This window comes from Fukomys damarensis, unplaced genomic scaffold (assembly GCF_012274545.1).
Source record: "Fukomys damarensis isolate Sample0158 unplaced genomic scaffold, DMR_v1.0_HiC HiC_scaffold_19, whole genome shotgun sequence".
Classification (NCBI taxonomy): domain Eukaryota; kingdom Metazoa; phylum Chordata; class Mammalia; order Rodentia; family Bathyergidae; genus Fukomys; species Fukomys damarensis.
In genome coordinates, this window is record NW_022900931.1 from 52648337 (window position 1) to 52674201 (window position 25865).

Here is a 25865-nt window from a genome sequence, read left to right on the forward strand (position 1 = left end):
CTCCCAACACATCCTGGGCTCCCTCTACTGAAAACTCTGCTTAGTAAACCTCCCAGACACTGGCACCTGTCCCTGGGAGCGGCCCCTCTCTTTCAAATTAGCTGAAGAAACTCAGACCAGCCAGGATAGAAGGTTTACTGTTTGCTTCCCCGGAGAGGGTCCAGGTCCCCCTATTCTAAAATGGCTAAGTAACCCTGGCCATAGACTTCCTGTGTTAGAGAATATGGGTTTTGCATTTCACTTGGCCTCTTTTCTTCTGCATCTTTCTGCTGTAGTTTGGAAGCAGGCAGGGATGGTTCGTCCCAGTCCTTTGAATTTTCTTAGGGTCGAAGACACTGTCCTCTTGGACAGGATAGGCCCAGCCCTGTTCAGTTCTCTTTCCATACTCCATATCTGGGTCCCCATAATTGCAATCTTTTCACATTCTTACTGATTATAGTGGTGTCCTAGGACCACAGAAAGCCAGGCATAGTCAGCTTTGCTAATAGTTAACATCTCAGAGGAAAACTTAAATAGCCTGAGTTAACGAAATCCCCCCTCAAAGACTCTAGTTCACGGTCTTTGTAGCATTACAAAAAGCACAAATGACAGTTGTAAGCTTTAAACCTTCACTGGCTTCCCTTTGCAAGGGTGGAAATGATATTGGCATAAAGAATAAAATATTTCTTTCATGAATTCTCTCTTCTCTCCTCCATTTAAAGTACATAAGGGGTTTTCAAGTTTGTTGATAAGCTTGTCTTCCTCAGAAAGTCAGATTTTGCCAAACCACAGGTTTTGTTCTTGTTTTTGTTTCTGTATGTCTCATCTCAGATAGAGTTTGGAGTCTGTTTCTTGTCTGGGTGTAAGCTCAGGCCTTCACTTAGATTTCCCCAGAAATGGGGAAGAAGTTAGGTCCCCGTGTTTCAGGAAGAAAAAATATTTGAAAAAAACATCATCAGTAAAATCCATGTTCTAATCAGGTAGCGAGGAGCTCCTGTTGCACCTGCTGGTGAGCTGGAGCATGCGGATTCTCAACCTAAATCTGTGGGTGATTCCTATGTTAGGAGGGTGTAGTCTCAGGCATTTCCTTAAGTAGTGTGTTTCTGCTTCTAACTTGCAGACCTAGGGTCCTGGCCAATGTGCTTTGCCCTTTCATATCCAGTGTGTTTTGAACTCCAGGGCAGAAGAAAGAGCCGACACGGAAGAGGCTATCTGAGCTTGGTGATTAGGGAGAGTTCTGTAGCATAGGCCAATACAGGTGCATGAATTTCCGAAAGATCTTCCCACAGAAGGTAGCACGTTAGCATATGCGGAACGTGTGACAGAGGATCCCAAGAAAGAAATCGATCCATCAAGGATGAAACTGAAGGACAAGTATTGTTGCAGTTAGGTTGGGCAGGCCCCACAATGGGCCTGAGCCTGTTTACATGAAATCCTACTGTAATCCAGACCTTAGCTTCCAGGCTCCAGGCATAACCCCCATTTCTGTACTGTGTTAAAGAACGCAATGAGAAAGGGCACTGCAATGCCATCAGAGAACTTGGCCATGCCCTTGGTTTTGTTGGGATAACTCTGACCTTGGGTTTCTGATGAGATGGGCTCCACAGGCTCTGCATGGCATCGCAACATTTACACCCACTGACTAGGAGAGACAGGCAAGCCCCTTTTCCAGTCTGAGAAATAAGGATGGACATGTTGGTCAGCAGATAGCTTAGAGGTCCAAGTGAGTACAAAAGACACCAGTTTCACTGTGCCTGTAGTCAGTACAAAGGCCAGTCTGCAAAAGCACCTTGGCTATACGGAAAGAGTAAACACCGTGTTCCACCCTAGACCCTGTGCATATGAAGAGCAAACTGCTCACCCTTTCTCCTTGCTTTTTGAAACTGAGACAGATGGCCAGGGCGTGGAATTGCTGTGTTGGGTTTCATAAGCAGGTTTTGCTCCGTGTCCTTTGGTGAGCCCCCTGGGGGTAGGATTGATGGGGAAAAATTCGTCAGATTAAGGGAAAAGCAGGGAGGGAGGAGAGCACAATTCCTTTTCCCTAAAATGCTCTGCCGTGGAGTTGCCTCCACTCCGGAAAGCCCAGCAGAGCAAGGGCAATTTATCAGCGTGTGATCTTGGGCATAAGGTCTGTGTGCGGTGGCTGCAGACCAAGCGGGGGACCATCGAAAGGGCAAGTTCACCAATAGGAACCCTGCCAAGAGTTCCAATATTTTAATTCTCAGAAGCTGGTTCCCTAACCCACATTCTGCCTGTGACAGTGTAATAAGGGTCCTCTGGGCTCCAGTGAGAAATTTGAGAAAATTGAGAACCTCCCTCTCCCCAAAAAGATAAGGCCCAGTGAATTCTCTTCACTAAAATTAAGTGACAGGATGAACCAAGATAGCTAAGCTAAACTCTTAAACCGTGACTTTTGTCCTCCAGTGATTTCTAGCACAGGCAGTTTGAGCACGATCACCCATCTCCCACCTGTACAGTGTAAAACAGAGGGTACAACCAATGCTCTCTTAAAGAGCCAGAGGGTATATATTTTAGGCTCGAATGCCATGTAGTCTATGTGCTCCTCAGCTCTGGCTCATAGCACCAAAACAGTCATAGATGATAAGCAATTGAAGAGGTGTGGCTGTGTTCCAATAAAACTGTAGGAACTAAAACAGTGGGCAGGGTGAAATTGGCCCATGGGTCATAGCTTGCCTGCTCTAGTGTAGAGAAGGATATATTCCTGTGCTCATCCCTAGTAGAGAGATGCAGAAGCTTGTCCCTGTCATTGCTTTGGATGGTGAGACCACACAGAAGACCTGTGCAACTATGGGGCTTCGGCTATTGCTCTGCAATGCCAAAGCCATGAACACCTGATCCAGAGCCACCCCACCACCATCACGACCAACAGCCAGCACACACAAAAACAGAAAACCACATAGCTCTGTCTGGGCTTTGTGAAGCACACTTCCTCACAGATGGACAGAAGGGTAGGGATGAAACAAGATGGCAGACTTCAGTGAGAGCTGAGGACCTTGGATCAGTGCTTCCCAGTTGAGTTTTCTTCCCATTGCAGACGTGTCTTCCTGTGGTTGTTGGAGGAAGGGATGCCTGCATCCCAACATCTTGCATTTGTGATGGTCCCATTAGCAGGCAATAAGCACAACTCTTACTTTTCATCAGTGTTCTAGCAGCCGATTTGATTCCCTCATGTCTCCCATGTCACACTGTCCGTAGCTGTTTCTTGGATCATTGGAAAGTTAGTTTTGAAGATCTTTCTGGAGATTTCGTGATGATGTTTCATCCCTTTAGTCACACCATTCCATTTCAACTCGGTTCTATTCCTGATAGAAGGCAAATGCTTAAGGGAAGGAAATGTCTTTAAGAAATAGCAAAGGTCCGTGGTCACTTAGAGAAACTCCCGAAGGAGCTCTGGCTGAGGGACGTGAGATACTGGCAGAATGGGATACCTGTGTGTGTAGACAGCATGAGCACAGGTCAGGATGCACTGTCTGTGGCAGTTGGTACATTTTTAGTTTTGTGGAACAATCGAAGTTGTAGCTCTGGATCCAGTGTGTTCTATCTAATGAAGCAAGAAGGTTAAAATAGAAAAATGACTCTGGAAGAGACCACAAAATCCCAGTCTACCAAGTGTGTGGGAACCCATCTACATCCAGCCAACCCGAGGGAAAGGAAAGCAATTAACCTGGGAGTGTGGACAACCCAGGGGGTCTCTATTATTGTCTATCTTGCTTTATTGAAAGAGCTATCTTTATTTAAAGTGCCTTCTTTATTTCAAGTACTATCTTGCTTTATTTAAAGTCGAATGAGCAATTCTTCTATTTCTTTTCTGTGAGCTGATTCTTATGTGGATTAGCTTGAAAGACTGAGGGTAAAGCACATTTTCGCCCTTTCTTCCTTTGATCATTTACAGGTTAGCCAGTGACATCCCTCGTTGTGACTACTCCCAGCCATAGCGAGTGTGAGTTCTGACATTAGCCCCTAGCGGGGAGGACAACTTGGACTGCCAGGGAGTCAAAGTGCAGAACTTTGTAATTTCATGCAAATCATCACCCCGTTCTGCCCACCCTGTCTCTTCGTGCTGCCTTCCAACCAGCCACAGAGCTTCTGCCTTTGACTCTGACAGAACAAACCTTAGTTGATGTCCTGCAGAAATCAGCACCTCTCTCTCTCTCCTCTTCCCTCATCCAAGGCTGTGCTCTGCACACACCATGTTTGACTAAGAGGCAGCCCCTTTGGATGACAGCCCTTTCCAAAATCTTTTGGCTTTCTTCTCCTCTTCCTCCTCCTCCTCCTCCTCCTCCTCCTCCCGGTCTCTCCTTTTAAATGAAATGGGAATGCCACTGATGTGATGTCATTTGCACTGCGGGATGACAGAAGTGTTGTGTGAATACCATTGTATTTGCCAAATGGTCCACTCGTCATTTCAGAACAAACAAATGGATGGTGTCTGTAAGTCGGCAAACACTGGTGACATTTAGCCTTGTTTATGTTCCTTTCCTTTTGCTGCATATTTTTGGCTCCAAAAGCTACTGTCTGAATCAACAGTGCCTCTGAAGCAGGAGAAAACTCTGGTAGTGTTAATGTAGGTTGTGTCCATATTCCCCTTGGATCACATGATGCCTACTGCTCAGAATCAAGTCTGAGAGACAGGAGAGGGCAACTGAGCTCTTTGGTTCAAAATATGCATATGTATTTATTTTTTTTTCCCAGTAATAGCTTCATATTGGGGGAGGGAGGGAGAGAATTTCGAGAGAAGAGAGTGTTGCTAGAACAGATACTCAGGTCCCCGGAGAAATGCGAATTCTCCAACCACCATCTAAATTAGAGGTGGTGTAGCCTCATGGATGTCTTATGTTGGGTGCAGGCAGATTCCCCGGGTTGGAGTTTTGGCACCTACCTCCTTAGGGCTGCTGGATGGAGGTGATGGTCAGAACCGACAGCATCTAGATTCGGGCCACATGTTAGCAGCTAAACGAATCAAGTTCTTTCTGTCTTTTTCTTTTTTTTATCATTTTCAGATGCGTGCAAAGCCCAGGTTTCAAATAAGTAGTAATTATCTCCTATTACTTAGTGCTGATCAACAGCACCTCTATGTCTAATTGCCAACCTGCTCTAATCAGGTAGACTATTCTCGCTTTTGCCAGAAACAGAAGGACCAAATTTTATAAATATTGCTTTATTGTCATTATCCTATTAAACAATTAGGAGATGTGGCCCTGCCCTTGTTTTTGAATGCCTCTAGCCTATGTGGTTTCTGGACTGTTTAATGAATCTGCACGTTCTCTTGCAGGTAAGTGACACCCCCTGTCCTAGTCGGTCTATCTGGACTTGCCCTTGTCTGTTCGTGTTCTTCGGTGGTTATCTGCAGCTTTTAATCATGTAAAGTCAAGAGAAGAATGTATACACATATGTGTGTTGAATAAATAATTACTATTGGCACAGGTATGTGTATACACACGGCACACCAACCTACAGTATATATAGCGAAGAATCAGGGAGGCTAAAAACATTGCCCCATATGTTCCTCTATTAGTCATGGATTGTGTAGGCTTCCTAACTTGTACAGGAGAGAAAATTCCCTCAAAGTCATAAATCCTGAGTGACAAATGCTGGTGGATTGATGGCAGGTCCCTTCACTTGTAAAAAACCTGACTGGGCGTCTGTACTACCAGCTCACCTGAGCTCATGGGGGGGCCGTGGTGGTCTTGTGGGCATTACCACTTGTGTCTGATTGTCCTGTATTTTGTAACACTTTTAGAAGAATACAGAAAAGTGCAGTAATTATCTTTCTCCATAGTATTTAAACAGAAACATTGCTAGGTTAACATTGTGTCAGGTTATCGTATTAACCAGGAACAGAGGACAGTAAAATTCCAGGGAACAGCACCTTGACATTCACAACTTAAAAAGAAAAAAAAAAAAGTGATTGAAGCAAAATGTGTAAACTTGTACTGGGTTATCATGTGCTTTGGAATAGAGTATTGTTGAAGTAATTAGAAGATATATTAAGGTGTTCCTGGTAATGAAGGCATGTAAGTTATCATAATTGTAGCTTTCTGAATAAGTGTCAAACTATATCTTTAAGTGTGCTGTATGCTGAGTTACAAGTTAGGTCATTTATGAATGGAATGTAAAACAATACTAAAAATGCTTCAATAACTTATCTTGGTATTGCTAATAAAAAAAAGCTGTGAAACATTAGTGCAGTTTTGAGTCATTATGTTAATTCATTCCACAACACCCCCTCGCCCCTTGACATTCTTCTCTCTGTCAGAAGACACAGCAGGACATTCAGGGAATGATTGGTACATTTTTTTCCATGTTTAGGTGGGCCCTGTAAGTAACGATTCATAACCATGCAAACATGCAAAAGGTTTTTCTGTCTAGGTGGGCTGGCCGGGGGTGGAGGAGAGTCGGAGGACGTGTCCCATCTCTCAGTACTACTAGTGACCTTTAGGTATTTGAAGCTCACAACCATGCGGACCTTGCCACAGGAGAGGGATTGGGCCTAGGGCTTGCCAGCTACCATACCCCCTGACTGTAGAATAGACTGCTCACACGACTTCCAGGCAGCAAACCTTAACATTTTCATTTCATCTTAGAAGGGTAGTTTCTTTTGTGGGAAGATCCTCAGAATTTGTGGAGTCTTGGACCATTTTTGTTCTACTGAGATTTTTGTGGCTGTGCCTGTGTACATTGTAACGGGCTTTTCCCTGTTCTTCCTCTGACCTTGCTCCTCCTGGGAAGGGGTACAAAAAGGAAGGAAATTGCTTTTTGTTTGTGTTACCCGGTTTTGTTGTCCACGAGCCAGACTTTTGGATTCTGCCATTTTAATAGTGTCTCCAAGCTTCTTTGCTTGGGTATATTCTGTAAACTACTAAATTCTGTGTATACCGTTGCTCCTTGTTGAACTAGTCCGGGGGATGGCACAGAATCCGAAGCCCCAAGTCTGTCATTCAGACCGACCCTGTCTTAGTCACTTCCCTGTTGCTGAGACACAATTGCCAGAGTTTGTTTTGGCTCAGTCCATAGTTGGCTGGCTCCACTGCAGGAAGGGAATAGTGGAAGGGTCTGGCAGAAGAGAGCTGCTCACATCATGATGGCCAGGAAGCAGAGAGAGAGAAGTGAGGAGCCAGGAAAGAAGATATCATGCACCATCTTTGGACCAGGCTCACTTCCTAACAGCACATTGAGCTATAGATTTTTCAGTAGATTAGTCCACTGATGAATAGAGCATCTTCATGATCCAGGCATCTTCCAAAAGCCCAACTTCTGCACACATTAAGCCTTTTGGGGGACATTCTAGATCCAAACCATAATATACCCCCAATAAATAAAGTGTTTCATAACAGAACTAAACCCAGAAATGTTCATTGGGCAACAAAACGGTTGCATCACCTTGACTGATTGAAACATTACCTCCAGTGCTGCTTGTAAAAACTCTTCAAGACATTCTGACCCCAAGTAACACAGTATATAGCCTTAATTTGTCTCTTAGAGATGAAAACTGAGAGATTCAAAACTGAGAAGATGCGATAGAAGGCTCACATGGAAGGTGTAGATCATAAGGAGGGTGTCTTGCCTTCCTAGAGTTCAGCGCCACAGTCTGTTAGCCGATTTCACACAGGCAAAGCTGAGCACAGACACAGCGGGTTCTCACAGGAAATGACTGATCTCAAATGCCCAGGGAAGGCAAGGCAAAGAGAACCTCGCCTAGAGGCACCACGTCCACAGGCTGCATTGGAGCAGGGCCAGTTTCTAGTGGTGTGCAAGCCGCGTGTGCACAGAAAGAGGGACTCCAAGGGAATTCCTTCTTCATTCCTGACATCACCCAAGTCTAGGGAACCACCCCCAAAGGAAGTGGGGTGCAAAAAGAGAGCCGATTCATGTAAGCCTTTTTCTGGGATGCCTCTGGGATTAAGGTCATTGTCCCTGGCACTGTTCATCATTTATAGCTACATTGCACCTGTGCTGGAACTCTTGCTGCACCACTGTGCCTTGGAGAGTCTGCTAGGAGGGGTCCAGAGGAGCCCTGCTGCACTGAGCGGCAAACTTTGGGAGTGGGATGAGGGTGCGCACAGCAGGGAGGAAGGGGCTGAGGAAGGGAGCACATCACCCAGTCCCTTGCACTGACAGCTGGGACGCCTCCCTGGAGCCCCATATCCAGACATTTGCTGTTCTTTCTTCCTTCCATGAAGGCCCAGTCCCCTAGCAGGGTCTTTAAACTGGAGGACTGGGTAGCATTTCCACTCCCAAAGCGGGGGAGGGGGTATTTCCTGTTTTTCTCCCCAGTGGTAATTTCTCAAACTTCTAAGAGACCTCTGTGGATACTCATTCTCTCATTTTTATAAACCCAGCCCCAGTTCCTCCCCACCTCTCATTTCGGGTACACACGTCAACATGCCTTACACTCCCCTTGCACCGTACCCACCTTCTTCTCCTCCTTGCCATCTCAGGATAACAACTCCTTTCTCACCGGCTGAACATCTGTCTGCTGCCGGTGAGGGAGCTGGGTAGATTCAGGACTCAGGAGTGAGCTTCTTCACAGCTGTGCATGGGGCTGGACACTTTCCTTCAGCTTCCTCTGTCCCTTTCACCCCACACTCTCACCCAATGTGCAGACATGGGGCAAACGCAAGTGTCACCTAGTAGAGCTGCCCTGGCCTTCCAGCTTTAGACCCTTTCCCAACATGGATGGCTCACTGGTCTTTGGTGAGTAAGAGACTCCCAGAGGCCTCACAGACAAAGCAGGTTTAACGGGAGGTGTCTGTGACGTAATATGGATAATATGCGAGAGGCCAAGAGGAGCAAAGTGCTTTGCAATGAGAGTCTCTGAGTCTATTTCTTGTTACACTTATTTGCAAGTGTATTTGCTTTAGTGAAATTTAGGCAATTGGCAAGGAAGAATCTAAAGTTTGGGACATGATTATTGCATATGTATAGTCTCACAATGATTAAATTACATTTCTAAATACATAGTGGCACATTGGCAATACTATCTGTGCATGAACAGATTCTGCCTCTTGAGCAAATAATGCGCATTTTCAAGGTTAAATTTGGGGAACTTTGCACAGCTATTTCATTAGCAAAAATACCCATTTGTGCATCCAGACATGGGCTGGCTTCATGAGGAGTTCGTCTTACACATTCTTTGTAGAGCTGTCCAGACACACCCATTTAATGGTAACCCACTGCTCAAAAGGTTAAGTTTCCTTTTTGAACTTCTGTTGTTGTCAAATTAACATAATATACTCTCAATTATCCACAGAAAAAGAGGAAGGAAACCAAGTGGGGAGAGCAAATTTGTGATTCATTTATCAAATTATTGCTTTTTTTATATATGATGGAGAAGTGGCTGTTCTGTTGGGTGTCCAGTGTTTTGTACATCCTCGGGTAAGAGCTGGGCTGGCCACAAGGACAGGCCACCTGAGCTATGGGGAAGGGCTGGCAATGGGCATGTGGCTGGGAGACAGAGTGGCCTCTGTGGGTAGGTAATTAGGGGGTCCAGATTATGTTGAGCTCTTTTTGTCAAGGAGAAGAGCCATTAATTTTTTCAGTCCCTTCAGATTAGCCTGGTGACATGGTTTCGGCCTCCTCAAAGCAGGTCCTTATTAAGGCCGGGGTTCAAGCAGTTGATGTTGGAGGCAATTCCAAGAAACATGAGTGAGGAGACTGGGAAGGGAAATATAGGTGTGTGTTCATGAGAAGGTCACCACTGCAGTGGACTAGAGATTTATCCCTTCTGGGAATCTGTGGGGAGCTCCCCTTAGAATCCTTCCAAAGGCTGAAGAAGCTGTGCTGATTACCACCAGTTCTGCATGCCACATTAGAGAGCCACTCCATCTCACCTCATGGCCAAGCATCCTTCCCTTCATCACAGAAAGTCCTCAGATAAAGAGAAACAAGAGGCCATTGACTGGCATGCCAGGTAACCAGAGGGGAAGTGTATGGCACCAACAGTGACCCTGCAAGTGGAGGGAGCCCAACACCTGGAACATTGGGCTGCATTTTAGAAGGTTGCAGACCTGCCAGAGCCAAGGATGACACCAGACACATGCATTCCATGGACCGGTGGGGTGGGAACTGCAGGCTTTAAATGATGAGGAATATGCAGCCTGCTAACCTGGTGGTGAGCTTTGGGAAGAGGGATGGAAGGCCAGCCTGGGGCCAGCTCACTTCTCCTCTTTGTGCATAATCTCTCTATCAGTGAAAGGAGGGGCAACCTGGATGTCCTCTTATAACTCTGCTAGGGCTCAGAATTGTGGCCTCATGACCTCCTCTAGCCTTGACTTTTCAGTGACCATCTGGACGCAATCCTAGCGCCCTCATGAACACTCACTCCAGCAGTGCCCCAGATGTGGGCACCTTACTGATGTCTCCAAGACACATGGCACCAAGGTTTCATTACCATTATGGGGCACGGGCATGGCAACAACTTGGAGATGTGTTTAATAAATTATAGAAAGACAATAGGAATTTCTCCATTAATTCAGTAAATCAATCCATCAAAATAGGAAAAAAAGTGGGGTACATTGGTGCATACATATCATCCCTACACTCTGAGAGGCTGAGACAAGAGAATCTCAATTTTGAGTCCAGACTGGGCAATTTAGTGACTCAGTGAGACCCTATCTCAAAATAAAACTTAAAAAATATATTAAAAAAAGGGGCTAGGGATATGGCTTAGTGCTGGGTTCAGTCCCAATACTGCCAACAGAAAAAAAGAGGGAGTCAATGAAACTGGATTTCTGGCTTCAAGGAAGATCAAGAAAAAGGTGACTATGTGACAACTTTTTTTTTTTCTTTTCCAACCTCTGGTCACCACTGGGCTTGAGAAGATGTTATTTTTCCCAGTGACTGAGAACTCCTTAGGCACTTTGCAGATTCCAGTCTGTTAGCCCAGAGTGTCCCTGGCACTTGCACTGGATATTGCACAGCCAGTAATCCTCGGAGGGAGGGGACATGGTAGCGAGAGAGCAGGGCTCATGTGTCCATCTTGCATGCATAGGCACAAAAGCAGTTACTTTCACTCCCTTCCCCCTGTGAGCTGTGGCCTTTTCGTGTTTCCCATCTTCCATCCTCAGAGTTCCCTGGCCCGCTCAGAACCACTCTTGGCTACCCACCCCCACCTCGGGACAGTGGCTACTGTCTCTGAGGGTGAAGTCCTCAGGTCTTTGGCTTTTGCTCTGCATTGAATATCTTGACACAGACACTTTTCAATCTCATCATCTCACTGTTTTCATCCATGAAGTGGGACTCTGATGCATCATTAAGCGAATGAAATGAGTATGAATAACTTGTAGGTCAGCAAGAGCCTCATTTTAATTATTTTAAGATTTCACAACCCCAGGCTGAGTTGTCCTGAAAACTCAGAACCTGTGAAACACCCTCCAAGTGGGTGGAGGATGTGGGTAGGATATTATAAAGCATGGTCTCCCTCATTTTTGTACTTGCCAGTTGAAGGCCTTTCTCTGGAATTCCTAGCTAGAAGCCTCCACACCTAGAAAAAACACATCTGGAAATCCATGGTAGGGGGAGGTATCCAATGAGCTCATTCCTGGGATGTTCAAGCACATGCCTGTTGGCCCTACTTGAGCTGTTCTTCCTGTTTTCTAATGGTATAGAGGACTTAAAATTAAGAAAAGAACACCAAAATTCTCTGATGTACAACCAGTGGAACAAAAGTCTTGTACTAGTAGCTTTTGCTTTCCATTAAACCTTTCGGCTTGTCTGTCCTTTCTTGCATCACACTCAGGGTGATTTAATTTTAAGCCGCAGGGGGAATTTTCTTGAGGCTTTGGGAATAAATTCCATTGCAAAGTGAGTGAGTGCCTCTCATTTGCACAGGTTAGACCCCTGAATTTCCCAGATATTCAGGTGGTTCCTGAAGTCCCCAGTTTTTGACCGGAGGTGCTGATGAGACAGCAACAGGGCAGGAGCTTAGCATGTGGGCCGCCGATGTCACCACCCTGAGAGACAGGCAGTAGAGGGCCTGTGGGTTGGCCTGAGCATGGTGGACCCTCCTGTGGTGGAAGGAAGGACTCTCCGTCCCTTTCGACAACTCCTAGGGAAAGCCCAAGCCTCTAAGTCCCCCACTAGATACCATGTCCACTGTTTGGGGTGACCCAGCCCTAGGGGCTTGAGGGAAGAGAAGAGGGAGAGAGAGCTATAGAGGGACCCGGGGTAAAGGGGACCAGAAAACAAGAGAGGATGAAAGTCCAAAAGCCAAAGAAGTGCATAAAAAGATCCAAGGAGAGGAGTAGGCAGGAGAGAGTTAAAGAGGAGAATAGGGAGAGAGTCAAGAGAAAGAGGAATAGGAGGGCCTGGGGAGAAACAATGAAAGAAAAACAGGAAAAACAAATAAGAAATCAGTAGAAGAAAAAGTTAGAGATTGCATCTGGGGGAGGGGAAAGTAAGAAAAGAGAGAGAGAGAAGAGAAGAGAGAGAGAGACAAGAGGGGAAAGAGAGAGAGAGAGAGAGAGAGGCGGGGAGGAAGGAGCACCGTAGAGGCAGAGAGAAAAGTCCTTTTTCCTTTTGGGGCTTGGGAGATGCCAGGGGCTGAGGACAGATGTCCCTCCAGTGGCCACCTCTTCACTGCTGGCAGAGGGCCTGGGGAGAAAGTGTTCTGTGTATATCGCTGAGGATGCTGGGAAGGCTGTAGGGTCAGGTGAGGTTCCCCAGCACAGCACCTGGTGGCCAGGGTCTGAAGCTCCAGCTGCGCCCTCCTCCCCCTCTGCTCCCAACACTAGTTTCAGGAGGAAATGCTGCAGCTTAATCAGAATTATTTACAAGATAATGGTCCATTGTTTGCACTAAGACAGATGTTGTCTGTGGGAACTTCGTGTTTTATGCTCTTTTCCCTGTTCTGCCTTCACTGGGTGCAGATGGGATTGAAGTAATGTGAGTTATTATTCCCAGGGTTGGAAATTCGGAGGCGGGAGACGCCTTCTTTCCAGCCTAGGCTGGGCTGGGCAACAGAGCTGGGCTGGTGCTGGGCATGCAGGGGTGGACATGGCCACTGCAGGCTGCAGGGCTAAGCAGGGCCTGGGGCCCCTGAAGTCCCTCCAAGCAGGCTGTGATTAAGCAGGTCTGGCTTCCCTGAGGGGCGGGTCAGGACAGGAAGGGCGCTCTCTGATTAAGATGCACTTGCTGTGTGTTGACTTGGGAGGTCACTGCTGACAGCTCAAGTGAGGGAGGCCATCTGGTCCTCTTCTTGCCACAAGGAAAGGCAGCGCCTCTAGGGTGGGGCTGTGAGGCCTCCTGTCCTGTGTTTTTGTGGAGATTGAACACAGGGCCTTTTTGTATTTTTAGACATAGTTTGCTAAGTTGCCCAGGCTGGGCTCAAACTTGGAGTGCTCCTGCCTCAGCCTCCCAGAGTGCTGGGATTATAGGCATGGAGCACTATGCCCAGCATCCCCCCATTTTTTTTTAAGTTACCAGAGGGCTTCCTCTGGTCTTCTGGGTTTACCCAGAGAGTCAGATCTAGGTTTGTGACCCCCCTACTTCTCCAAGGATAGGCTGGATGGTCGCCTGTGCCATTAGCAGATCCAGAAAGAGCCTCATTCATAAGGAGGTCGGATGGGGTGCATGGGGAGACTCATCCTGTTACAGGATCTGCTCCCAGCCTCATCCCCACCCTCCTTCAGGCAGGTGGGTTGCCCAGCAGTGGCCCATATGGGTTCCCAGCCACATCTGCATCATCACGCTCACTCTATCCGATGTCAGACCCATTTGATGAATAAGAGATAGAAGCCAAGAGATATTTGGCTACTTACACCTCGTGATTCTTCTACTCCATGGAAAAGTCTCCAGATTTTTCAGGTCATGAGCTTTCCATTACAGGGGACCTCAACACAGCCATCTATGCACAGGGCATGAGGATAAGCTTTGTGCAGAGCCAAGGAGAGGAATTCACTGAGTGGTATGGACCAGATTGCCTGGCAAAAGTACAGGCTCAGGAGATAGTAGCCATTAGAATTAATAAGTACTTTACCCCACTGGTCTGATGTACTGCATTTCCAATATCAGGATTTGGTCGCCAATAAACAAACACAGAAATAAAAGTAGTACAATACTATAGAGTCACATCTGGATGCAACAACCAAGCAGTAGTAGAGAAGACAGTCACTTACACGGCAACTAAGTGGACTTAGGCCTGGCATTTGGGCAACTAGAGCCATAGGGCAAACTCAGCCATTGCTCCTAATGCTGGCTGTTCTCACATCCTGTGCGCCTGGAAGAAGTTACCCAGAAATAGCTTACTATCAGGAGGTTTTGTTCCATTCAGAAGCTAGCCTGTTTGGGACATTGTGGCTCTGGTAAAGATGGCGGTTTCCCTATAACTTCCCCTTGTCCAGTGAATAGCTCTGGTAGGCTTCACAGCAGGATCTGACCCTGTGTTTTATCCTTCTAACATCCCAAGTCTATTTTGTAATATAAGTCCTTATTATGAACGAGGGTCAAGATATTTCATCAGCCCCTTTATAGTTGATAATACAAATGATGGCCTTTTTTTCAAATCCTCAAAATAAAACACACACACACACACACACACAAAATAGGTGTAATATTATTTTTCTCCTTTTAGGCCGGGGGATACGGATGCCCAGAGATGCTTCTTTGTTACCCTAGATTGCTCAGCAATTAGATAAGGAAGCTGAGATTCAAAGGTGGGCAATGGAGGCCTCTAAGGACCACATGGCCACCCTACCTTGCTGTTGCTTTTCTGTGTGTGCCTTCAACTCTCCCCTGAGATAGATCAAGAATAAACCAAGCAACCAACCAATAAATAAAACTAGCTCATTCCTGCCAACTAGTGACTGAGGATCTCCAGAGAGGATAGGAATTCCACGCAGTAGTCCCCATGCTAGATGGAGCCTAGGAATTTGCATCCAATGACAGGCGGCACTGGGTGCTGGGGGAGACCAGGAGTGCTGGTTGTGACATAGGGTCTTGGACTGGCCATGTGGCTCTCAGTGTCCTCCCCTCTCTATAAGTATCAGAGACACATTGACAACCTCAAGATCCCTTCCATTTCACAGTCTGCAAATCAATTATCATTTGGACTGTATTTAATTCATTCATTTCCCAGCCTCAGGAAAAAAAGCCAAACAACAAAAAACTGTGGTCTCCTGCTTCCCTTGGAGCAAGAGGATCTCAAGCAAACCAGCCCCTTCACCTTTCAATTGTTCCCTGGAGTCCAGAGGGGGCTGATGGAGAGTGGGTGGCCCTGTGCACAGCCTGCTGCAGGCCCAGCCTCTAACCATGACAGCAGCAGAGGTCAAACTGAGATAATATTTATCAACCTTATTCTCGTGGTGTCAAGCTCTGCCCCAAGCCCAACATCACTGGTGATCCCAGATTATGTCTTTTAAGGTCCCACAGAGCCGCTTCACATGTGACCAATTACCTCTGTCAGGCAGGAGGAAGGAGGTCTCCCTCTGTGGGTGGGATCTGAACTTGAGTTTCCAGAGGTCGGTGGCTGGGGTCTTAGGCCTTTGGGCCTGTCACTCCCCTATAGCCAGACCTTTTCTGTTAAAACTGTTTAAATTACAAACCAGTAATAAAAGGATCATATGTGTTTCCCACTGAACAGGTTCTTTAGGGCTATTATGATAATTAAAAACATATGGTGCCTGAGCTAGTCAGAGGGAAACCGCAGATGTACAAATTAGGTATTATAGAAGGGTTTTCTGCTTTTGCCCTTTTAAAAACGTCAAGCCAGAGAAGTTTAAAGAGATAAAATGGCAATTGTGCAGCTAGTAGGTAGCATTTTGGTTTTAGAATCACTAAATATATAAACCCTTTTTTTAGACTTAATAGGAATAAACAGCCCCTGATAGTGCAGGAGGAGAGAAAGGCCGGGCGGTAGGCATTTAGTGGGGGAGAGGTAACATTTTCCACCTCATGAGATCTTGGATCCCATGAAGTCTTTTGCATTTTTTATGACGTTGTTCCACACAGACAAAGAGGATTATATTTATTAAATATTGAATTATGTTAAAACAGAATTGATGGGAGCAAAGACAAGGGTTTCTTTACATTAAACTTTTTACTTGTTAAAAGGCAAAGATGCAAGTATTGATTAGTCTAGAAACAGTCATTTGTTTTAATTTAAAATATGCAATTGATTTTGAGAAGGTGATAAATACTGCTAATAAAAAAAAAAAAAATCGGGAGGATTTCCACGGTTCCCTGTCAATGGCTTTCCAATACGGACATCCAGGGCAGGTTAAATTTTGCTGAGCTGTTCCTGTTGAAAGGGAAGTTGGGCTGATTGGCAGCATTCAGCTCTTCCTTTGGGGCAGCAGGGGTGACTGGTCCTCAATCCTGACCCACTGGGGCTCTAGTTAAGCAGCAGAGGACTTCGGACTTTGTCTGTGCCTATCTGCTATAGAAAACCAACAGGATTGCTCTAAGAGGAAGCTCTGGGTGACAAGTTACTGGAGGATGGTTTTCACCTCCTTGCACCTCAAGGTCAGCTCTCACTCTTCAGGTGCCCCTGAGACAAACCACCTAGAACCTGATGGCCTCATCCCATCCTGCACCTTTCCCGGACGAGATGAGATTGGGGGTAGCGCCCTAAGGAAGCAAAGTGGGGAGCCACATGGCAAAGGAGTAGGAACACAAGAGCAGAGGGGCGGCACCAATTCGCCCAGAAGCCAAGCTACTGGAGCCCCCAAAGAACCAGAATATTTGGAAGACTAGTGTGTAATTACTGAAGTTCCGGTAATAAGGAGAGAGAGAGATGTTTCTCAAACGTGCCTTTCTGTGGAGATATTTGCTATATTAAATCTCTCAAGATGCTGATGGGGGAACATTAGACTTTATAACCAGAGAATGTCCCTTCTCAGTCATCCTAGTCAAAAAGACATCTCACATTGTCAGAGAGAACATCTTTGAAATGGGCACTTCAGCACCGTTCTTGTGGAGGTCTTTGGTCCTCTTCTCCTAGCATTTTCTTTTGTCCATACTTTTCTGATGGTGCTAAATGTCCATCTTCCTACAGTGCTCTTTTCCTCCTGGACGCTTCGACAACACCTACCTTGCTACTCTGCCTGTGGGTTAGGCAGGGTAGCCAGGCTCCTCAGAGAGCCTGAGGTCAGACCAAAGTGAGAGGAGAGTTCTGGAAGCTTCTACCGGCAGCACAATTACATCCCAGGGGACTGCATATAGCAGTGCTCTCAGTGGTGGTGGTGAGAAATGATCCTCCATGGTATGGTGGTGGTGGTCGTGCTGTGTGTGTGTGTGTGTGTGTGTGTGATGTTGTTTCCCAGGGAACATCTGGTAGCAACTGGAAGCACTGATAGTGGTACTACTGAAATCCAAAGGGTAGGGGCCACTGGAAACAACCTGCAGTGCCCAGGACAGCCTCTACAACTCAGAATTATCTGCCTCTAAATGTCCATAGTGCCATGGCTGAGAAATCCTGCTGCCCTGGTGGGAGAAACTGAGACTTCCAGTGAAGTTCCAGGGTGGATAACTGGTGTGCGTCCTGCCACTCTGTTCATGTTTCTCCATTCCTCCATTCCTGGACACCCTCTTTCCAAGTCACCTTTGGCCCTCAGGCCTTTCTGCAAAACTTTGCAGGCAATCCAGGAGATTGGAGGCAGAAACTTTCCAGAGTAACCCAGCACCTTCCTCGAAGCTCAGACTAGTGCACAGGGTGTGCAGAGGGTGGCAGGCGCACAGGCAGCCTGAAGTCAGCCTTTCTTCTCCCCTGAGTGATAGCAAGCCTGCGACGTTATTGTGCACGTAGGTATTACCACTTTAACTTTTACTGAGGTAAAATAACACCTTGTCACTCAGCGCAAGTACCAATCACAAAATGAATTAATTGTAATAACTGTTGTCAACAGAACAAAGAACTTGTTGCTTTCCTAAGCAGATTTCAGCGCCACTGAGAACTATATACAAACGTTCCCAATGGGCAGGCTGGAAGAAACCAGTCAGAACATAATTGTATCTGTCTGTCTCTTTACTTTGTTTTTAAGGGCTAAGGAATCGAGTTAAAAACCTATATTTTAAACATATCAATAAATATACCCTTTTTTGTGTTTGTGACGTCTCCTCAAAAACATGGAGTCTTTAATAAAAAGCCATGAAAATAGCATTTGCCGCTGATGGTACCAAGCAAGGGCCAGCTGTGGGCGCTGCCTGTTGACTCGAAGTCATGAAGAGAATTATGCCCAATCACTCTCCCATAAAACACCCTCTCATTTCTGGGATTTATCAGAACACATCCTGTGGACAAGCGGTCAGCTGTCCCCTGCTCCTCAAAGGAACACAAGCGCGTCTCCCACTGGGCCCCCCATGTGCCTAACTACCTCCACTTTGAGCAGGCAGGCTTGTTTGCAGTCAGACTCCTTTTACAGTTGCATTTTCCCATTTTTTCCTTAGTTCTAGCTTTTTCACATCTTAGCACACTTCCCTCTTTCAGGAGCCCTGTAGGTTCTCTTTCGAACAGAGTTACTCCAGAGAGAAGGGGTCGGGGCTGGGTGGCTCAGGGTCTGGCTGTTCTGTGAGGACTCTCTGAGATAGGAAGCAATCGACAAGGAGGGCAAAGAGCTTTTGAGTGTCTGTTCAGGGCTTTGGTGAGGTTAAAAGTTGGGAATGTCCAAGGGTAAAGATGACCAAAAGCACTCTTTGGGGTTGATCATGAATTATTGTGCCTACTTCAACAAAAGAAATAAAACAAGTTGGGGTAAGGGTCTCCCTGTAAGATCAGAGCCATCAGTGACAGAGAGGAAATAACTTTGGGGACTCAGAGGGATGGAATGGCTCTTTCCAGTGCATGCTGCCATATTGGCGCTGGCCCTATTTCTTCTCACATTTCTTTCTGTGCTTAGGTGCTCCTTTTGCTTCTCATGTGGCCAGTGTGACTCTTAACACTTGGCTGTATCCCAGAGGGCCTGGTCTGTCCCAGATGGGGGCCCAAGTCTCCCCCACAGCATCTCAAACACTGCAGCAGGTAGGCATCCTGCTCCTTTTTCAAGCTCATCAAAGTCATAATGGAACAAAAGATCCTTAGACAATCAGAGACAGAAATAGTCCCAGAGGTCATCTTTGACATGCAGATTAGGGAGAGGACTTGCTTTTGACCTTAGAACCAGAGACAAGGGTGGGAGCTGTTTTCATATATCCAAGCTGATTCCTCGAAATGGCTGTCATTCTGTCTTCTGGGACAGCCACAGGTGACTTCTCCCTGTTGAGATCCGCACTAAGGCAAGGCAGGTGTTCCTGTGGCTTGTCCCTGCAGCTTTGGGGCAACCATTACTGGAAGGGGACCAGTCACGTCCAAAACAAGAGTAAGAGTCAGGCTTTTTGGGTTAGTGAGTCCTGGCTTAAATGAGCTATGCATTTGTACTTGTAGAGTCATCTCCAGTTAGAACCAGATATCACTTAGGACAAACAAACAAGACGAGACAAAACAAAACACTGGGAAGAGTCGTTTTCTGGAAAAAAGAGATCTCCCTTCCGCTCCCAGAGGCTGGTCTCCTTGATGAGCAGCCTCACTGGGAAGTAGGCTGAGTCTTGGCACACCTTTGAGGGAGGGGACCCTGGGTCACACTGAGGTTCCAGGCCCATCTCCCAAGAGCAAGCACACAAGGGGAAGAATTGCCTCATCAGCTTTGTTGCGGAGAAGGGAGAAACAGTCTTCTCTCCAAACCTTTTAGAAAGGAGAGGATTCTGTCATAAGAAATGAGTGCCGCTGTCTGTTCACTCATTCAGCACATGTCGAATTGTACCTGAGAGTTGAAATATGATCACCAACCAGACACCTAACATCGTCACCCTCAAGGGGCTTACATTCCATGGGGGATGCTAATCAAAAAGCACCTAATAAAAGCTCAGCCTGTAATAAGTAATATGAAGAATGAAGAGGTCAGGGGAAAGGCTAGAGACTAACACGAGAAGGTCACAAGCAAGTGCCTTGAATCTTCTCTGGGAAGGGGACACTGGAGAGAGAGAGCTTAGTGATGACGAGGAGCTAGTCAGGTAGAGATCTGGAGAATAGGTCCAGGAGGGGAGGCAGTAAAGGCAAACACCTAGACACGGGAAAGTAAGAGAACATCAGGGGTCTCTTTGCTCTGAGTCCCATAGCTCACTGCGCTGTGGCCAGCATTTCCTAAGGCTTTCCCAGGCATCATACTTCAGCTTCTCAATGGCCCTGTGTGGTGCACAGGGCTGGCTGTTTTGCCCACTTTAAAGACAGGGATACTGAAGCTGGAAGAGAAAACAATGACTTGCCTTATCTTCAGTTGGTAGCAGTGAAAGGCAGGGTTAGATGCCTTTCACTGGTCTCTGGACACCCAGGACTAGGCTACCTTGGGTGCCCTGAAGTCTTCTGCTTATTCTGAGATTCCAGAGCTTCCTGTATAGCACAGAACAAGAGGGTCTACACATGGGAGGCACTGTGACTGAATTTTTGTACACCAGCCTCAGTCCTAGGAGAAGGGGACAACCTAGAAATCAACGTACATGGTCATGCAATCTCGGAGACACGACATCATGAGACACACTGACATTCCCCAGTGCCTCTATGATGCCTACGGCAGGGGATCTCCTTTAAACAACAGCCTACCCAGTTTTCCCTTTAGGTATCAGTGAACAAAGAGCCAGAGCTAGTGAAGACTCTTTGAGAGCCACACCCGACAAAGTCACCTGGAAAGTGTGATCCAATCCTTTGGCAATCTGAGTCAAGCCTCCTTGGAGAAAAGTTCATGAACCCACATTAATGACTCATAACCAGTATGACTCGTCTGCAGCTGTGAGGTTCCAGCCCATGCTGACCTTCGCCAGCCCTACATTCAGCCCTTCTGAAACCTCCCCGCACAGTAGACATGATGGTAGGTGATACCACCGCAGGGTCTGTGGGGCACCATTGCCAGAACTGGTGGCTCCACCCTTTTATCAAGTTCTCTGTTCCTCTACAGCTGCACTGCTTTCCAATGAATAGCTACTTCTGAGTGATTTTTGTGCTGTTCTGATTCTGTACATGCAAGCGTTTCCTCTTCCAGCTGGTTGTTATTTGTGTCTCACACCATTCTAGCCTCTGTGGGAGGCAAGAGATAGCCCACCTTTCATATTAGCTGCAGCGATGTCTGTTTCCCCATCTCCAAAGGTAAAATTAGGAAGTATAGCAACTTAAAAACATCCTTTTTGCTGTCAGACTGGGAAGGTAAATGGAAGGGCTCCTTTTTCTTTCTTCTTTCTCCAGAACTATCTTTAAAGTTCTCCATGCATAATGGTAGATTTGCAATGGGCCAGATAATCAGGATGAACATAAATGAGGATTAGGGGGATGAGACCCTTTGAGGAAAGGGGCAAAGCTCTCAGGAAGATTCCTCTGCAGAAAGTGTCCAGAGGTACAAATCCTACGACCACTACCCCCCATTGCTAAGCTGCACCAGGCCTCAGCTGCCTGGCCCATGTGTGCATAGAGGGGAGTACTCAACAAATGCAAATTGTTGGTCACAGTGGCAGTGACCTCTTGCCTTCACTGCTGCCAGGGGCTAAGCTAAAGGCAATGGGCTTGATTAAGAGGAAGAAGATTCAGCTTGGATGGATGTCACCAGGCCTTTCTTGTTTCCAGTAGAGCTAGAGCTCCCCTTACCTAGGTGAGTTTCCTTGCAAAGAAACAGGTGGCTCCAGTTTGAAGCCCCTAGAGGCCATGATGTAAGGAACTCTGGACAGACGAAGCCACAGGGCAGCAACAAAACTGAGTGTAGGCAATTGATCCTGATCGTGCATGTGTGTATATGGTATTTGTTTTCATGAATGGATTTTTCCCCTTCCTGGCTTCTGCTGAATCCTACTGAATTGATTGTACAGGTGAAAATTCAAAGTATATACAGCATGGCTTGAAACAGGCCAAGTGTAAAGCTTCATTGGAAAGTGCTGGTGGGAAGGCTGTGGGATGCGGGTTGTTCTCTGGGTTTGGCGCTGTGCTGAAGTGTCTACACTGGCACAGGTCCATTCTAGCTTGCCTCTGCTGCTGCTGCTCCTAATCCCCACCCCTGGTCACCAGTTGGTCACTGAGTTGGTAGGAAATGTAGGCAGTTTTCTGTAGTACAGTCTGCTCATTTATTAATGATGTCATTCAGCAAATATTGATTGGACATTGGGCTTATGCCAAGTAATCTCCTTGGCATTAGGGCACAGAAGTGAACCCAACATCCCCAGACCTTGGTTGCTTCCCCTTGGTTCTGCCCTCTGGGTTCATCCCTCTGCCAACCACTGCTCCATGTGATAAGACCTCTCTTCAAGGCTATGAATGATTTTCCCTCTCCTCCCATAGTCCACTCAGTGGTACCTGCCCTTCATGTGGTGCCTGTCCTTCATGCTCTGTTTATGTTCCCAAGTTGATCCCACTGGCCCAGATAGACACCATCTATGGCAGAAAGAGGAAGAAGGCCAAGGGAATGGCACCATCTTCATACGCTTCCTCATGTAGTAAATATTGTCTGTGGGCTTGGGTTGCCAGGCCATTTTCAAGGCATTGGAGATCTGATCTGGAGTTCAAGAAGAGAAACAAAGACCCCTCTCTGCCACCAGACAGCACCCATTCTGAGTGTTGGGGAAGAGGGCCATAAAGAAGTGAAATAACCAGGAGGTTTGAGGTGGAGAAGAGGATACAGAACGATGACAATTTAGGGAGGGCTGGGTAGACAGATGTTGACACTCAGTGAAGACTGGAAGGTAGTCAGACTTGAGGTTCACTTTCCAGCTAGGGAACAGTGAGAATCAAGCCAATGCAACTGAAAGCTTGTGCTCTTGGAGGAACGTCAAAGAGAAGACACGTGGAAGAAGGGTGGAGATGAGCCATGGGAGTGACCTGGGGCCTTGTAAGCCACTCTAAGGACTCAGTCATGGCCAGCTACAGAGTCAGGGTCCCACAAGCTCCATGCATAGAAGGGCTCCATACTTGGTATAATGGTCTGCTAATTCCTTCTAGGAATTCTTTTTTTCTTCAATACTGGAAGTTGAACCCAGAGCCTTCGTACTGAGCTGCATCCCCAGCCCTCCCCCACCCCCTTTTTGAAACAGGGTCTTGCTAAACTGCCCAGGATGGGCTTGAATATGAGACAGTCAGCTTTCCAGAGTGCTGAGATTCACAGGTGCGCATCAGTCCTGCCCATCTTAGAAAGTCTTGATACTATGCAAATCAGGGGATCTGCCTTTACATTTCTAGTGGGCCCCACAAATTATACAGTGGTCCTTGCCTGGCTTTTACATCAGAGCAGACGAGAAGCTTTAGAGGGCGAGAGCAGCGTTCAGCTCTAGAGATGGCCTGCACTGTGCTGGCTGAGGGAGGTGCGGACCTAGGGTGGGAGGCTGGGAGGGCAGGCAGAAGGCAGCTGCAGTGGTTGGAGGGATGACATGGCTCCTCACTGGGGTGTGGTGGGATGGCATGTGGCCTGAAAACAGGAAATTGCCCTTTGAGCCTGCAAGTGTGTCCTGCTTAGTCTGAAGCCCTTTGATCTCCTTTTCTTCATCTATCTTCACAGCTCTCTCAGGTCCAACTGGATCCTCTTCTCTCCCATCCCCAGCCCTGGCCTTGACAACCCCGGAGTCCTGACTGCATTGTTTCCCTGCAGGCTCTTTGCTCTGGCTCCTTTGTGTACCTTGCTATTTCTCACCTCCTGGAGAGAGAGGTAGCTGCAAGGAGTGTATGCTCTCCTCTCGCGGTGTCCACATTGGTTGTTTCTCTGTCTGATGATGAGGGCTATGCAGCCAGATTCTGTTCACAGCAGTGGGCACCCACTGCCCGGACCCCTCCACACCCTCTCCCTCACCTCCCTTTGTGACTAACAGTCATATTGCAGGGTGCTGGCTGCATGGTGAGGCTCAGGATATGCTGGAGACCTGCAAAGCCATCTAGTCTAAAGAGAGCCAGGCTGTCTCTTGTCCCAGGCACTTTTCTGAAGACTCAGCCTTGTTCCCACGCAGATGGTCACACAAGAGAGTCTAGCCTTTTCTGTAGTAACAGTGCTCTTTAGGAAAGTACAAGCCTCCTTTGCATGCCCCTGCCTCAGTTTCCCTGATCATGTGCTCCTCAGAGGGCTGCATTTCAAATATGGCTCTATTGCCTGAATTCTTTTGGACTGGAATTTGAAATTAGTTTTTTTTTTTTCCGTAAATACCTTAATATGCTTTAAGAAGAGTGTTTGAAAAATAGCTTTATGATTTGAATGAGAAATGAAAACAAAAAGTCATCAACTCTGAACATTTATTTATCGTTCCTTTCTTTCTCCCTTATTTCAATACCTCATCTCCTCAATACCAAATATCACACATAGAAATGCTTTAAAAATTAGATGGGGGGAAGTGGTGGCTGTAGTGTAAATTTGCTTCCTGGCTGAGGCCTTGTATGCCAAGTTTTAGCCTGAATTACATATTTACAGCTGAGTTATAAGCCCCTGGAAGACAGGATTTATCATGGAGTTAGTGGCACAACCTCACCCAGCCCAGTATTCTTGGGGGCTGCAGTAATATACTGCACGGAGAAATCAGTTCATTAGTTAGTTATAAACAAAGGACAGAGATAGTAAATTAGAGAAGGTATTTCAACAGTTTTGTATGTATTTACGCCACCAAAATATGCAGCTGCATTTTATTCCTTGAGATAGTATTTAAGTATTTCAGATTTAAAGCACATTTTTAGATATGGCTGTGGTGCATTTTTAAGCCCGGGCCATTCTTGCTCCTCTGTAGTTTTAGTCATAGTATTTTCTTCCCTCTCTGTTGCTCATTAGAAAAATGTTAAAAATCCATTTTGGCCTGATTAATAATAAAGCTGATCACATGTAACCTAATTTTCATTCAGCGCTGCCCCTGTCTGTGGAGTCATATACAAAGTGACCTTTGAATCGCCAGTGGACTCATAAAGTACAATAAGCACCATTGTCCTGTCAAAAATTGAAGATGTTTTACATCATTACAAAATTTAATGTTCCATCTTTTCAAATGCACTACTTTTCAAAGGCCACATTCCAATTGAAGCTCATTAAAATCAGACTCAAGTTTCCTGTGGTGGGGATGAAGAGAGTTTCGCAGGCAATGGGAGGAAAATGAATCACTCTTTTAAAACAGATATGGTTACATATTAGTTTTGAAAGGTATGGGGACGAAAGAGCCTCCACTGCCAGCAACAGTGCAGCTTTTGTGCTGATAAATCCAATAACCGTCTCCCGGTTCCTTTGACTTCACCCACCCTGGATCCTATTTACTTATGAATAAATCAGCCCTCTAAATAACATTGTTGTTTTAAAGTTCAGAGGTGGACTCCAAAGAGGTTTCTGGAGTAAAGCTGCAAAATTGGCCCAGCAATTTCAGATTTTTAAAAAATGTTCTTCTGACTCAAAAGACCTGATATTTTAGAAATGGAGTCACTTTAGGGCTCCAGGGGGAGCTGGGCCTGGTAAATGCCACGCAGCTCCCAGAAATGGAGACATGTTTTACCTAAGACGCATCACTGTCACTGGGTGGGGATGGGTCTCTTGATGGCAGCTGGGAGTTCAGAGCTTGCACTGAATGCCTTGCTTGCAAAGAAAACATCCTTGGGCCCCCACTCCCATTCAAATTCTTTCCCAGGTATAGCCCTGCCTCTTTTGTTCTTTCTTGGCCACATTTCAGCACTGAGAAGATGGTCAGGACACTATCTAGGATTTGTGGGCTGATCTCTCTGATGTGTGGGTGTTTCTGTCACGTGAAGAAAGTGCTCCCTTAAGGACTGCTTAAGAGTCCAGATTTTTGCAGAACACTAATGTGCATCTCTTGAGCTCTGGAAGGAAAGAGCAGTGTCTTCGAGACATATCTAGGGTGGGAAGTTGTCCATTTCCAAGCTTAGGGATGCAAACTTGAAGCCACACCTTTGCATT

The 25865-nt window shown here is 46.5% G+C and overlaps 1 protein-coding gene across 7 annotated transcripts in view; it reads left to right on the forward strand.

Moving 5' to 3' along the window:
• Znf536 (zinc finger protein 536) overlaps window positions 1-25865 on the forward strand; it is a 433293-nt gene that overhangs the window by 286428 nt on the left and 121000 nt on the right. Inside the window, exon 9 of one of the 7 annotated variants that reach the window (XM_010641008.2) lies at window positions 5273-6169. The exons of the other annotated variants lie outside the window; for them this stretch is intronic. Within the exon in view, the coding sequence (XP_010639310.1) occupies window positions 5273-5280 (8 nt within the window). The 3' untranslated portion in view covers window positions 5281-6169. Of the gene's footprint in view, window positions 1-5272; window positions 6170-25865 lie in introns of those variants that run through there. 7 annotated transcript variants of the gene reach the window in all.